This window comes from Trichomonas vaginalis, chromosome IV, assembly GCF_026262505.1.
Source record: "Trichomonas vaginalis G3 chromosome IV, whole genome shotgun sequence".
Taxonomy (NCBI): Eukaryota; Parabasalia; order Trichomonadida; family Trichomonadidae; genus Trichomonas; species Trichomonas vaginalis.
Window position 1 is genome coordinate 4,338,882 of NC_067206.1, and position 14,165 is coordinate 4,353,046.

The 14,165-nt window shown below is 29.9% G+C and overlaps 5 protein-coding genes and 4 pseudogenes across 9 annotated transcripts, besides 1 other annotated feature; 5 read left to right on the forward strand and 4 right to left on the reverse strand.

The window, feature by feature from the left end:
* Positions 1-565: 565 nt before the first annotated feature.
* Positions 566-802, forward strand: TVAGG3_0027850 (N-acetylmuramoyl-l-alanine amidase family; the record flags this gene model as incomplete). Its single annotated transcript, XM_051220341.1, has 1 exon — positions 566-802. The coding sequence occupies one exon, from the start codon at positions 566-568 to the stop codon at positions 800-802; it is 237 nt and encodes a 78-aa protein (XP_051105327.1).
* A 24-nt stretch (positions 803-826) lies between these two features.
* TVAGG3_0027860 (uncharacterized protein) lies at positions 827-1,042 on the reverse strand (the record flags this gene model as incomplete). Its single annotated transcript, XM_051220342.1, has 1 exon — positions 827-1,042. The coding sequence occupies one exon, from the start codon at positions 1,040-1,042 to the stop codon at positions 827-829; it is 216 nt and encodes a 71-aa protein (XP_051105328.1).
* Positions 1,043-2,177: 1,135 nt separating this feature from the next.
* Positions 2,178-10,539: a mobile genetic element.
* TVAGG3_0027880 (uncharacterized protein) lies at positions 2,778-3,593 on the forward strand (the record flags this gene model as incomplete). Its single annotated transcript, XM_051220343.1, has 1 exon — positions 2,778-3,593. The coding sequence occupies one exon, from the start codon at positions 2,778-2,780 to the stop codon at positions 3,591-3,593; it is 816 nt and encodes a 271-aa protein (XP_051105329.1).
* On the forward strand, positions 3,710-4,020 carry TVAGG3_0027890 (annotated as a pseudogene). Its single transcript has one exon. A coding segment is annotated over exon 1 (311 nt).
* TVAGG3_0027900 lies at positions 4,619-5,000 on the forward strand (annotated as a pseudogene). The gene has a single exon. A coding segment is annotated over exon 1 (382 nt).
* TVAGG3_0027910 (phage tail repeat-like family) lies at positions 7,407-8,276 on the forward strand (the record flags this gene model as incomplete). The annotated part of the gene is made up of 1 exon (XM_051220344.1): positions 7,407-8,276. One exon carries the CDS (start codon positions 7,407-7,409, stop codon positions 8,274-8,276), a length of 870 nt encoding a protein of 289 aa, XP_051105330.1.
* Positions 9,510-9,782, reverse strand: TVAGG3_0027920 (uncharacterized protein; the record flags this gene model as incomplete). Its single annotated transcript, XM_051220345.1, has 1 exon — positions 9,510-9,782. The coding sequence occupies one exon, from the start codon at positions 9,780-9,782 to the stop codon at positions 9,510-9,512; it is 273 nt and encodes a 90-aa protein (XP_051105331.1).
* Positions 9,802-10,344, reverse strand: TVAGG3_0027930 (annotated as a pseudogene). The gene has a single exon. A coding segment is annotated over exon 1 (543 nt).
* A 1,308-nt stretch (positions 10,540-11,847) lies between the features above and the next one.
* TVAGG3_0027940 lies at positions 11,848-13,018 on the reverse strand (annotated as a pseudogene). Its single transcript has one exon. A coding segment is annotated over exon 1 (1,171 nt).
* Between the last annotated feature and the right edge of the window lie 1,147 nt (positions 13,019-14,165).

Consider the following 14,165-nt stretch of genomic DNA (forward strand, 5'->3'; position numbering starts at 1 on the left):
AGAAAAAATTAAACGATAGACTTTCAAATGATCGTATTGAAAAAATAAATAAACTAGCAGAAGTTGCATTTAATAATGAAATATTTGATGAATATAACCTTGAACTCAGTGATGAGCTTTAAGGACCCGGGCTCAACGAGTCATGATTTATGAAATCAATAATTTGATTTATTCGCTCTTCAATAATTTCTATTCTTTTTGTTAAATCATCAATTTTCATTAATGAGGTGATTCTTGATTGAGGAATAGATTTCAAACTAACCACTCCTTTTATTTTTGAAATTTTGAATCCATCAACTTTAAACATTTTATTCAATTTACATGTTGTCAATTCTTCAAATAATTTTTTATTATTAGCATAATAGTCATTAAATTCATCAACAGATGAAAAAAATTTTATTTCAGTAATTGGTTTAACAACGTTTATTTTTTGTTGAACATTTTCACTTTCATTTATTTCTTCCTCCTCTGTTTCATTTATTTTTAAAATTGGTTTCATTTATCATTAAATAAAAATTAGAATATAAGTGATGAAATATATTTTTTAATTAATATTAAATCAGAAATGGCGGCAGGATTCTTTAAAAAATTATGGGATGGAATTAAGAAAGCTGCAGGTTGGGTTTATAAAAAGGTTATTAAACCTGTTGCAAACTTTTTGGCACCAGTAGCGAAAACGGCAGGAACTATCATAGGTGGAGTATTAGGTACTAAAGCAGGTAATCCGGCGATGGGAGCACAAGCAGGTAACGCAATTGGTGGAATTGCTGAAGGAATACTTAATAAAATAGGGGGTAAATAGTGGAAAAATAAATAAATATTATTTTTATCTTAGTATTGGTTGTAGTCTTTGATAAACTTTTTCTCCTTTATTTAAAATTTCTCTTATTGGGGCAGCTTTTGGTGTTATTGATTCAGCAACGTCACTAATTGCTTCTTTATTCTTAAATATCCAATTCGCTCCTTTCTTCATTGTTTCCCAAACTTTATGCGCTCCTCTTTTTACTTTATCCCACAGTTTCTTAAAGAATCCTGCAGCCATAGTTGATTATTTCATTAAAATTAAAAATTCATTTTCATATTTTAATTTTGATTTTTTATTTAATAATAAATGACGACTAACTATTTGGTGCCAAACACTAAACCAATTAATGGAAATGTGTTTCATTCATTCGAAAAGATAAATGAAATATTTGCAAAGAATGACGGAAGAAGATATTATAGAGAACTTGAAAGTTCATGCTATGACTCTGATGCTCCATATTTTGATGATAAACAAACTCATTTAAGAATTACAAATCCGGCTCATGATGTGAACCAATTAGGTGACACATATATTAAACGCAAAGTTAAAGCAACTCTAGTTTCAAATAAAGCTTTCACATGTGATGCCGCTTTTAAATGTATGCGTTTATTCGTTGGTTACAAATCATCAAATCAAAGCTTTAAACAATTAGAAGTAGAAACCGAAAGAGGTGATGCCGGTTATCTTCAGATGGATTGCGCCCGTGAATCTTTCGCATTTGCAACATATAAACCAAAATCAGAAAGGAAAGTTAAAAAGTTTGTTCATTCGTTATATAATAATGTTCAAAAATATGATAACTCAGTATGTGGTAAATATATTGACCCTTCAGAAGTTTTCAAGAAAGCAAATGAAGAAGTTGATATCACTTTTGATATGATTATTCCGGTAAATGATTTGTTAGCATTTCAGGCGTTCGATGATTATCCTAAATCATTTGGTGAAATCATTCTTAAATATTATGTTTTCAGGGATACTTTAGTATTTTGTCAGGTTGACCCGTTAAGAGTTGCTGATTTACAAAATTACGTTTATGAAAAGATAACTGATGAAAATTATGAAAAGATTATGAATCATGTTTATAAATATGATCGCAAATTCCAACAAATCGGACTTCCTGCCAAATTAATTACAAGCTTAGCCGCTACATCTGCTGACGCAACAGTTGATGACGTTATTATTTCATGCACAAAGATGGAAGTTTTAGAGGATAAATGCATTACACCAGGATACGGTTTAATTGAAGAATCAGTTAAAGCAATACCCACGTTTATTCAGTAAGGAAGATCCATTCATGATTCCAGCTCAACATATTGACGTTCGTTCACTAAATGGAGGTTGCATCACTCCTGAAGGTATCAGTTCAGATTTCTCATACGCTCTTCATAATGTTACAGATGTTGTGTTAGCATTTCCGAAGAATGCAATGCAAAGAACGGTTTTAGAAAATCCAATGCTTCGAGGTCTTCAGGTCACTATAGATTCCAGAAACTTCCCCGATCAAGCGATGACCACAGTGGGCGACATATTCTTTACACGTATGCTTCAAGCTTCTGATTTAGATGGAGTGAATGAATGCACGGAAGAATACGAGGACTCATTAACTAGACCACTGAATGATGATAATGGCACGCCATTAGCTAGAACATGGAAAGACCAAACTTCATTCTTATGCACTATTCCAGTTCAACGTGATGGAGCGGGTATATTCTTTGATGGATTAGAAACTTTCAACTCACAAGTTACAGTACAAGTGAAAGCTTATCCAATCATTCAGGGTGTAAATGACACTTACTGTTCAAAGGTGACAAATCCTCCTCAGGTTTGGTTTACTAGGACTACGTATTGGACATGGACACCGGATGAAGGTTTGAAATATCATCCAACAGGTACACCACCACAGTATAGAAGTTCATATGATGAAATATTGATGAATAGAAATGTATAAAATTATAAATTTATTTTTGATTAAATGGATTTAAATTCTGAAGAATTAGCGGGAGTATATAATACATACGTAGATGATATGATTAATGAAGCATTGAGTGATAATAGAAATGCTCTATCTAAGGAAAAATTAATGAAAATTCCATATTCTGAATGTTACTTAAATTCAATCACTGCAGCAATTGGTAAACAAAATAAAGGTAAAACATTAACGATATTAAAACAAATTATCATTATTGCTAACACTTCCCCCCATTCACATGTGTTAATTTATATCAACCGTTCAGGTTCACCTTCAGATGATACATTTGAATCTTTAAAGCATTTAATCAAAATTCCAATTATTTATTTATCACAAGAAGAAGCAGAAGATTATTTAAAAAACTTTTTAATGTATAAAGAATTATATAATACAATCAAGAAGCAAGGATTAGAGGATAAAATTATTGATAAACAACGGGATGAATTATTTGAAACACTTTCTATTTCAAATTTTGATAGAGAATTTTTGCATTCACTCATTTTTCTAGATGATGCGGTGAAATCAAAACTAATAACAAATGAGAAATCATATTTTAATCAGTTATTAACTCAATGTCGACACATTCAGTGTTCATTCTTCATGGCTGTTCAATACTTCAAAGCATTAAGCACAAACATTAAATCAAATCTATCAACACTTTTCATTTTCAGTGGTTTTAGTCGTCAACAGTTGAACGTTATGCTTTATCAAGTGAATTTACCAATGAGCATTAATGAACTTTACACACAATATCAACAATTAGGTGAACATGGAAAAATAATAGTTGATTTAAATAAAGGATGTGTTAAATTTGATTAACTTTTTATAATTAATTTTTATTTTTTATTTATAATTAAACATGACAGAAATAGCAAATCTTTTACAGGTTCCATTAAAACAGGGACAAACAAAAAGGGGGTGTGTATAATAGAACTATGAAAGTTCCAGACGGAATGAAAGAATTAGTTCATATTGTTGCTGGTCTTCAAAAAGATGTTAAACAAATGAGAAACGTTTTAACATTACCAGAAGCTCAAGCATATGCCAAACGTCAAGGTCCAAATTGGGAAGCACATGAAGCAGACATTACAGGTCCAAATGGAAAACCTGATGGTATAAATGAAGTTTTCGTTACTGATGGTCGAGGTAATATTAAAGTCATAAATGGTTACAAATTAACTGTATCTGATTATCCTAAACGTAAAGCATATAATGAATGTTATCCTATGCAATTTGATGAAAATGGAAAAGCTGTTAAACAATACATTGGAGAAGGTGAACATGGCCAATTAATTCATACCGTCATAATCCATATTCTTATTTCAATGAAGAATTAAACGCTATTGAAGAAGGACCGGATGGATTACCACAATATGTTAATCAGTTTGATGGTCAATATGCAAATTTGAGACCTGAAATTCCAGCTAAGAAATTCTTTAAAGTTGCTTTATTCGATCCAGTGTTCAATGAACAGAAAGAAGCAATGAAAGCAGAATTTAAACCAATTCAAGTGGCAAGAATTTCTTCATCTTCACTTGCAGAAGCGTTCAAGGAATTGATAAAGAAACCACTTTATTCTCAACAAGGTTATAACTTTGATTTAATTAAAGAAAGTGATAGACGTAAATTAGAAAAATCAGATGGTTTTAAGAATGCATGTAATGAAATGATTAAAGATATTGTAAATGATGAAATAAGACTGGAAGAAACTCAAAGCAATATCAATAACATTATTGGTGCAGTTACAAAGAAAGTATAAGCAAACAATGATGAACCTTGGGATATTACCGTAACAACTAAATAAAACTTTAAATATATATTTTTTTTTTTTTATTCAATTATAAATGAGAAGACGTTTCACAAGTCAAAAGAACACTAACGCAAAAGCAGAGATTACGGTTGGTTATAACGTAAATGATGATAAATCACGAATTATTCAAAATGTTAAAGTTAATGTTAGCCCTGAATTAACAAGGTCAGCAACTCAACCAAATTTATTAACTCGTGACTTACCGAAGAATGAGGAGAATGAAGAAAACCATGAGAATGGAGACCCAATCATTTTATCTGAACCCGGTAAAGAACCCGTTGAAATCCCCACATATCCAACATACCCCCCACCTCTTTCATCAAACATCGAGAACCCAGGAATATACGATTCCAGTCGCAATGCGCCATATAAAATAGACATTAATTCTGAATTAATGAAAATTTACCGTGATATAATAACTGATAATTATGATTCAATAATAAATTTAATTGACCAATCGGTTTAATTATTTTACCTTATGAATCATTAATTCACATTATCGCCATTCTTTGTGATGTTCAAGATTCAGACGTTAAGATTCAATTTTTCATAGATGATGAGGTTTCATGCTGCGGAACAGTTGCAAAAATAAATCCTATAAAGGATATTAGCACAATTAAGATATCAAAGAACGGAACAACAACTGAACTTCATTTAACATATAATGATATTTATAATAAAATAGTTGATGAATATAAAATATCACTTGAAAAATTCTTTGTTAAGGCTATTTAATATTCAAGCATTAACATTATTGAATAATAATCCTTTGAATCATAATCAATAATAATTGACCTTTCACCAGTTTCTATCGTTTGTTTTATTTCTTTTTGTTCCCCACTATCTGGATCGGTCATTGTAATTGTTTTTGTTATAGTATCAGCTTTATCTTTAACTTCAATCTTTTTTCCATCAGGATATTTAAACCAAAATTCCAAAAATTCGATATTGTCAATCTGTTCATATTTTAATCTATCAATTGCATTTTAATACCATCTGAAAATCTTATGAAATGGTCATTATATGGGTTTGATTGAACTAAATTTGAATGAAGTGAAATATAACCCGATGATGAATATGACATTGACTCATATTTTCTGAAAACACTGAAATTTATAACATGAATGAATTTCTTATTCGTTGAATTTATGAATTCTTGAGGTAATCTTATTCTAGTTTTATTTATCACTGGAAAATAACGCTTTACCATATTTTTAATCGTAATAAAAATGTCAATTATCAATATTATTTCGAATAATAGTTGTGAATTAAATTTAACAGTTAGTGGAATTTATAATGTTACTCTCGTTTCTGTGAGTGGTAAATTTAATCCCATTCTTTTAGACCCTTCAGATTATATATCATTTATTAAAGATGACCTTGAAAAAACGTATGATATGTATATAAATAATGTGATAACGAAATGGGATATTAACACGATTTTAAGTTATTTAAATGAATCATTTATCGTATGGTATGAAGAAAATTTTAAATCAAAACCTGATAAACTTTTTGAACTTGATGAAATAAATAACCTTATTAAATTTCCGCTGAAAATTAAATTTTGTACTCCTCATCTTCGTTCATTGTTGGGGATATTAAATTTTGAAAAAGATGTTGGGGATGTTTTGTATTCTGACACTGGTTCCAATTTCATTTTAATCAAATGTGATAAAGTTAATACCCCAATGAGATTTTCACATCAAACATTAGACCCTAACTCTTACCCATCAATACAAAACATTTTATCCATCAACTTAAACATATTTTCTTTATCATATCCGTTTCAATTATCCGGGAATTCATTTATTCTTCATTCAAAAGATTTATCAAATATTAAATTTAGAATAACTGACCTATTTGATTGTGATTTAGAATTTATGAATGAAATATTATGGCAATTTCAAATAGAAAAAATAGCTGATGAGATAACAGATTAAATATTTATTTTTAAATCATAATAAATGATTAAACAACAGCAACCACAACAACTTAAGGCACAGACCATTACATACGCCATATATGCATATAATTCAAAGACGGCAGAACAAACGCAAATGTTGAAATATGGAGATTTGGAGATAGTATTGAAAATGACCGTTTTGAATTCGTTTGCAAGGGTGTGCAGTGATATCAAATATAAAAGAAATTTTATTTATGAATTCAAAAATTAAAGGAATAACGGATGATATAACATCAATTCCACCAGAAGAACAAAGATATTACGCATTAAATGCATTTCCTAAAGTTTTGAAGATTGGAAGATTTAATTTAAATGAGGAATTCATAGAAGGTTTCCTAAATGACATAATGAAGAAAGCAGATAAGGAATATGTGGATAGTGAGTTAATGAAGAAGGCAGATAAGGGACTTGTGGCTAGTGCATTAATGAAGAAAGCAGATAAGGAATATGTGGATAGTGAGTTAATGAAGAAGGTAGATAAGGAACTTGTGGCTAGTGCATTAATGAAGAAAGCAGATAAGGAATATGTTAATGAAAAAGATAATGAAATTATCGAAAGGGTTGAATGGTACATGAACGGACATCGAAGATTTTAAAAACTAAAGCTGATACAGGATGGGTTTCAGAATGTTTAGACCTTAAAGCAGATAAAACTTATGTTAACGATGAGTTAGAGAAGAAAGCAAATAAAGAATATGTGAATGAAATATACCAAAGTTTGATAGGAACAACTAAAAATATTGAAACTATTGCTGGTGACTTTTCCGTCTATGAAGAAAATAAATATTTTAGATGGGAGTTTGTACACTCCTTAAAAAATGGTATACGGTATAAACTCATTCCGAAAAATAACAATGAAATGTATGTAAGTTATAAAAAGAATGATGACACACAAGTTAAAGTTCCATTAGACAACAACTGTTACTTAAACTTATATGGAGACGAACAAAAGAAATATTTAAGAGTTTATGAAATGACGGATATGACATTGTCTAACGTAGCTCCAGCACCGTATTATTTCGACTCTGGAGATGATGTCAGAACGCCGCATGTAGATGAACAAAAGCAAACATTATATTTAGATTATTATAGATATAAAAGATATAATGCAATAGAAAAAACGAGAATAGTATATTATTATATAGATGACAAAAATAAATATTATAGTCAAGATTTTACATACCCTGAAAACATAAGATTATATTATAAAAAATATTCTGACACAAACCAGAAGAAACCCGAAATAGTTACACTATATTTTAAGTTCAAAAGAGACAATCCTATATTATCTCATATGTTTGATTTAATGAACCCAGTAGGTTCTATTTATACATCTATGGATGTGAGAGGTCCTCAAGCAATGTTTGGTGTTGGTGCATGGGAACAAATAGTCGACAGGTTTTTGTATTGTGCAAACTCTTCAAAGGAAACAGGGGGAAGTAAAACGATTACAGGTGAAAATTTACCTGCACACAGTCACTACATAGATTTAAGTACATCTCAAGCGGGTTGGCATAAGCATAGATATTGGGATTGGTCAGGAATGACAAAAGGTAAAGGATATGATGTTAAAGACAACGTTAAGTTTGCCATAAATTGTTACTGGAGTGACACTCAGGGAGAAGGAAACCATACACATCGCGTTTCAGGATATACACAAACAACGGGACAAAGTAAAGATTACATGCCACCATTTATGACTGTATTCGCATGGTATAGAGTTCAATGAACGCTCAATGTTTGTGAAACAAACTTTAGGAGCTCCAAAAGAGCAAACAGCATAATTTAAATTTTTATTTTAGTATAAATGAAGATTCTACCATATGGTGTTATTGGAAGAGATAAAGATGGAAACCCAATATTTGATCCAAAGTTAAAATTAAAGTTACTGACAAGACAACAACTTGAAAAGTTGCTGAAACCAAAACAGAATGAAAAATGAGAAAATGAGAAAATGAGAAAGAAAAAAAATTTAAATTATGCAATTTTATTTTTATCATAAATGACCAAATTAATTAAGCCAACTATTTCTAAATTAATGATACCAATGAAATCATTTCGTGGAGTACTTATCCCAGGTTCTTCACAATTAGCCGGGGCAAGTGTTGTGACTCAAGGTGGAACATTAGCGAATCCATTCAAATTATTAACTAAAGATGAACTTAATAAAATGATGATAAAATAACTGATAACAAAATTTTATTTCACTGCTACCATAAAAACAGGTGAAAAAACAGGTGAGATCTCACCTCTTCACCTAAATATATTTTAGGTCAAAGCTTCCACGAGAGAAAAGATTCCTCATTCGCTAAGGATTCCAAAAATGAAAAAATCATTGATTTCGGCTGAGAAAAAGCAAAACCCTTCTTCCACGGGAACAAAGAAATAAAGAAGAAATAAGAAAAAGTAAATTTTTTATTTATTCCCGTGGAAGATAGAGCACTTTTATGACACTTTTTATTCACGACAAACAAGACAAACAAAGAAAATAAGAAAATACGGCGCTGTCGCGGTTCGAACCACAGACCTGACCCCTCCATAACACCACCTTAGACCACTGTGCTACGTAGCCTGTCGACATAAGATTTTATAAATTGCATATTTGACGTAAATTTATTTCCCAGTTATTCAAAAATAATTAATTATTGAATAACCTAAAATCATTAATGAAAACATAAACGATAACATTTATTTCCTGTGTTGTTGTCAAAATGTCATGTTGTCTCAAACTTTAGAACGGACTGAAAGTCCTGAGCTCCAAAAGAGCAAACGGCATAATTTAAATTTTTATTTTTATCATAAATGAATACCCCACAAGCTCAAAATTTACCACGAATCATAACAAGGGAGGAAATGATAAAAATGATGCAAGAACATGTTAAAAATAACAAACCACTAAAATGAGAAAATGTGGTTATGCAGTAATGATGGAAAGAGAGATGTTGTCGAAGAGGAATAAAAATTAAATTTGGATTGAGTTTAAAAATTCATCTTTATTAAATTCATCTCTTCCAATCAATTTATTTATTCTATTAAATTCTTTTATTTTTGCTTCACTCAGTTTAAGGATTGAACGGTAAGTTTCTAATTTTTCGATTATTTCTTTCCTCTCTTTATCGTTTTCAACCTCACCGCATTGTGGCTTCTTTTTGTAATAGCATATTTTTGATTTAATTCTGTTTAGTTTCTTTTTATATTCATTGTCTGGACTCTTGGATGCTTCGTTGTCACTCATTTCTTACGAAATAAAAAAATTAAATATTATTTAAATATAATGGAGTAATAAAATAAATCGGAATTTCTATTAATTTATTGTTAACCTCAACTAATGCATTGCCGTTAATATATCTAACAAATTCAGCTATTGTGTCAAATCTTCGTCTTCTTTTTGTCATTGATTTATCAGTTTTTCCATAATCGAGATGAATCAAAACTTTATCCCCTTGTTTAAAATTCATGAGCCCCGAATTAATTTGTTCACGTTTAACATCATTCAACCTTTCCATTTGCTTTCTAATATATTCCCATTCTTTTGAAATATCATTTTTCATTTCCACTGGTTTCATGTTTATTGTTCTATGCCATGTATTATTGTAATAATATACTAACTGTTGTATGATGGAGTCATGATTTCCATCCCAGTATATCTGACCGTTAACCCCTAACGCATCTCTAAGAGTTCTCATTACCGCATCAACTATTTTATTATGAAACGTATATGGAGAGGATGAAAAGTAAAAATTAATTTGTGGGAAATAATGAGTCATAGCTGCCTGAAATCCTTTATCACCATCACCCCTGATATTATCTACTCTTTCATGATCTAGTAAGTATTGAATAGCTCTTCTTGTTTCCTGTTCTGTTTTCCCTTTCACTGGAATGCAATATAAATATCTGGTGTTAATGTTAATGGTAAATAAATAAGTAACGTTTCCTTTTGAATATTCTAAATGATCGATTTCATATGAATATGGATATGGTGCAAATGAAGGGCGACTAAATTTTTCCTTTAACGGTTGAATTTTTGGGTCAATTGGTTTATTTAATATCTTGAAATCCTTTTTAAAATCTTTTTGTTTCTTTAATGTTTGAAATGGATATAATAAAGTGAATGATGAAGATTAACTGAAGGAGGAGGTGGTTTTGGTGTTGCAGGTACTGTCGTTAGAGGTTTTGGTGTTGCAAGTGGTTTAATTTTATCTGCTTTGATTTTGGATGATGAAGTTTTGGAATTCCTTCCTTCCTTCATTAATTCTGGATGTATTCTATTCATTTGTTTTAAATATGCTGTATATAAAGGTTTAATATACTTTCCCGCTTCGAGTTTATGTTGAAGGATGAATTCCAAAAGTTGATCTTCATTTAAAAGTCGGGCTGAATATGGTTTAACTAATGAATCATAAATTAAAGCTTGTGCATCATTTATGGTCTGAAGGACCTGGGCGTTTTGCACCTTTTGTTTTTGCTTCTTTTGCTTTTGCGGCTCAGGATTATATAATTTATATAATTCATCAATATCTTCTTCTGTTAATACTTTATTTTTAAAATCTTTCAATTGTTTCAGTTGTGATTTAGTTTTTCCCTTTGAATATTCATTATTTTTAATTTTGTCTTTAATTTTAGAAATTATTCTATCATGATATTTCAAAATTTCATTTTTATAATATGGATAATAATATCCATATCATCACCCGTTATATTATTATTATATTTTTGGAGATATGATTTTAATTCATAATAACTAAGAATTTTTTGATTAAGTACTAAATCATCAATTAAATTTTCTAAATCTGCGTTATCCATTTATATAAAAATAAAATAAATGTTTTAAGGGTGCCCACCTCTTTGAATCATAGTATCAAAAACATCATTAACGGTTCCTTTTGTCTCTTCTGTGGCATTTTATTAAATAAATGGCATACAACATCCATTTTCACAACACACAGCCTTAGTGTGTGCTCCTGTTAATGCAGTCTTACCAATTGTTAAGCGAGTCATTGACCCGTTTTTAAGTTGTAAATTAATATTCTGACCATCAAATATCACTTTATCATTTATTATATCCAAATAATTTTTAGGTGTTAATTGTTTATTTTGTCGTAAACTAACTCCTTTCATTTTTTGTGCAATCTTTTTAAAATCACTTCCATCAATTGAACCGTTGAATGATGTATAACACTTAGGGCATAAAGCAACCATGTTATCACCTTGTTTCTCAATTGCTAAACCCAATAACTTCTTCTCATGTGCTTTTTCTTCAGCTTTATTCTTTAATTTAGGTTTAAATTTCTCATTAAAACAAAAGAAATCAAAAGGTGCGAATTTGTAAATGTTTTTATCATAAAATTGTTTATCAGTAACAATTGCTTGAAATGCTTGAGTGTTAGGAAGATTTGGGTCGCCAGCGATTGCCCAATAAGATGAATCAGTATCACCTTCAATGAAATGAAAACGATTAACATTCATGCATTTATACATAAAATCATAAATGAAAACCAAATACCAGTATTTTGCGTTATCTAAAGTGAAGAATGCCTCTTGTAAACATGTATCACATCTATAAAATCTATCTTTAAGCATCACTTGATACGTATCTTCACCTATTTCTCTTATGTTTTTAAACTTATTTGACATACATGCAACGCGTGCCTTCTGTGCATTCATTATTTTAGTCTTTGCGTAATTTTGTGTATTCATTGCATCGTAACCATATGATCCATTAAGTGAAATCTTGCAAAATAAACTTTTTCCTTTATTTCCTTCTAATTCAGCCTTTTGTCTTTCGTTCATAAATTCGTTCGCAAATTCATTAAAGCAAGTGTTTTTCGTAAATGTTAAAATTGATTGAATATCATCAATGATAAAATGAAATCTGTCTATTAGATACCAAAGATAATAAGAAGAAAATGGTTGATATTGGTTGTGTGTTGATGCTAACTGAGTTAATTTCCTCTGTTTCTGGTCAACTGGTAGATTGTTTGATTTCATGTAATTATACATAAAACTGCCAATTGTTTTTTCATCTGTGATAATATCTAAGTTTCTTATTATTGGTAAAAAGTTTATGTAATCATTAATGTATTTTTCATCAATGTGACCCTTTACTTCAGCCACGAATAAAGTATTTTTCTTTCTAATTATTCCCAGTGCTTTTGCTTTCTTTGTTGCTGTATCACAAATGATAACACCATTCAATCTTCCCGGCATATACATTTTATGGTCAGTATATTGAATGAAATCATGAGGATTAGATGAAAATGATGAAGGATATAATGAATTAAAATCAACACCAACAAAATGAGTCATAATGTTGGTGGTGTCCTCATTTGATACAGTTTTAGTTTCTGGATTATATGAAAGTTTATTAATGTGCGTGATTCCTTTAAGATTAACACGATGTTGAACATTTGATAGACCACCAGTAATTCCATTACGGAGAATGTGATAAGCTTCAACTGAATCTAAAGTCATTGGTAAATTATTTTTTAATGCATAATTTCTTAAATTGATTCTTAAACGTTGAACATCTTCATCTTTATTTGATTTTACGACATTGCAATAACAACACATTAACTGACAATTTTCTTTGGTATGTGGTTTTTCATTATCGATTCTATCCAATGTTGGTTTATTAGCATATGTAAACGCTTTACCACACATTTTGCATTTAGATGAAAGGATTAAATCGTGATAGTATTGATAGTCATTCATTGAAACATTGTTTTTAGTATCCCTTTCTGCTTTTTCATCTTGTTTCTTATATGATTCAATTTTATATTTCCAATACTTTTTCGTTAATTCAAAACTTGATTCCACATTTTCTTCTTCTGGATATGTTTCGTTAGGATTGAAGTTCTTATATGCTAACGCGTAACGAATCATTGATGCATTCGATGATAAAGAAAGATTATGAAGCATGTCAATTTTATAAACAAATGTTTCTTCAATAATTTTATCAATTGGGTCAATCATAATTTCAACGTCTTTATTGCAATAATGAATAAAATATTCTAATCTATTCTCAAAATTTTTAGCATCATTGAGATATATTTGATAATCTGAATCGGATATAGTTTCTTGAGTTAATGCTGAATAAAATGAATCTTTCGTGAATGGTTCCTTTTTATATAATTCATCTTCGTAATTTTCCCACGTGATGAATTGATAAGGGAAAAAGGATTTAACACGTGATTTATTGTTTCCGAAATCTTGAGTGAATTGGTCTAATGTCCCACCCGCTATATAATTTCTGATGTCAATAAATCTTAATTCATATGGACAGTTTGTTTTCTTTACAATGATTTGCTTAAATTGAGAAGATGAACCCAGCATTGATTTTATTTTCCATTTTGCAGTGTTTAAATCACGAAGAATTAAATTTAAATCAAACTTTCCCGAATTAAAACCTATGATATTCACTTTATTAAATTCTTCATCTAAAAGCTCTTTCATTGCTTCCTTTTGTTTCTCATTTAATGTATGAGACAAAGTCCCCGCCGTTTGGTCCGTTTGCGGCTTCATTAATTCTTCATATTGTTCAATATTTGATTTAGCAACTAATGAACAGGTTGAAAATAAAAACTCAATCCAATCAGAAATAAAAGAATCACTCGAAGTT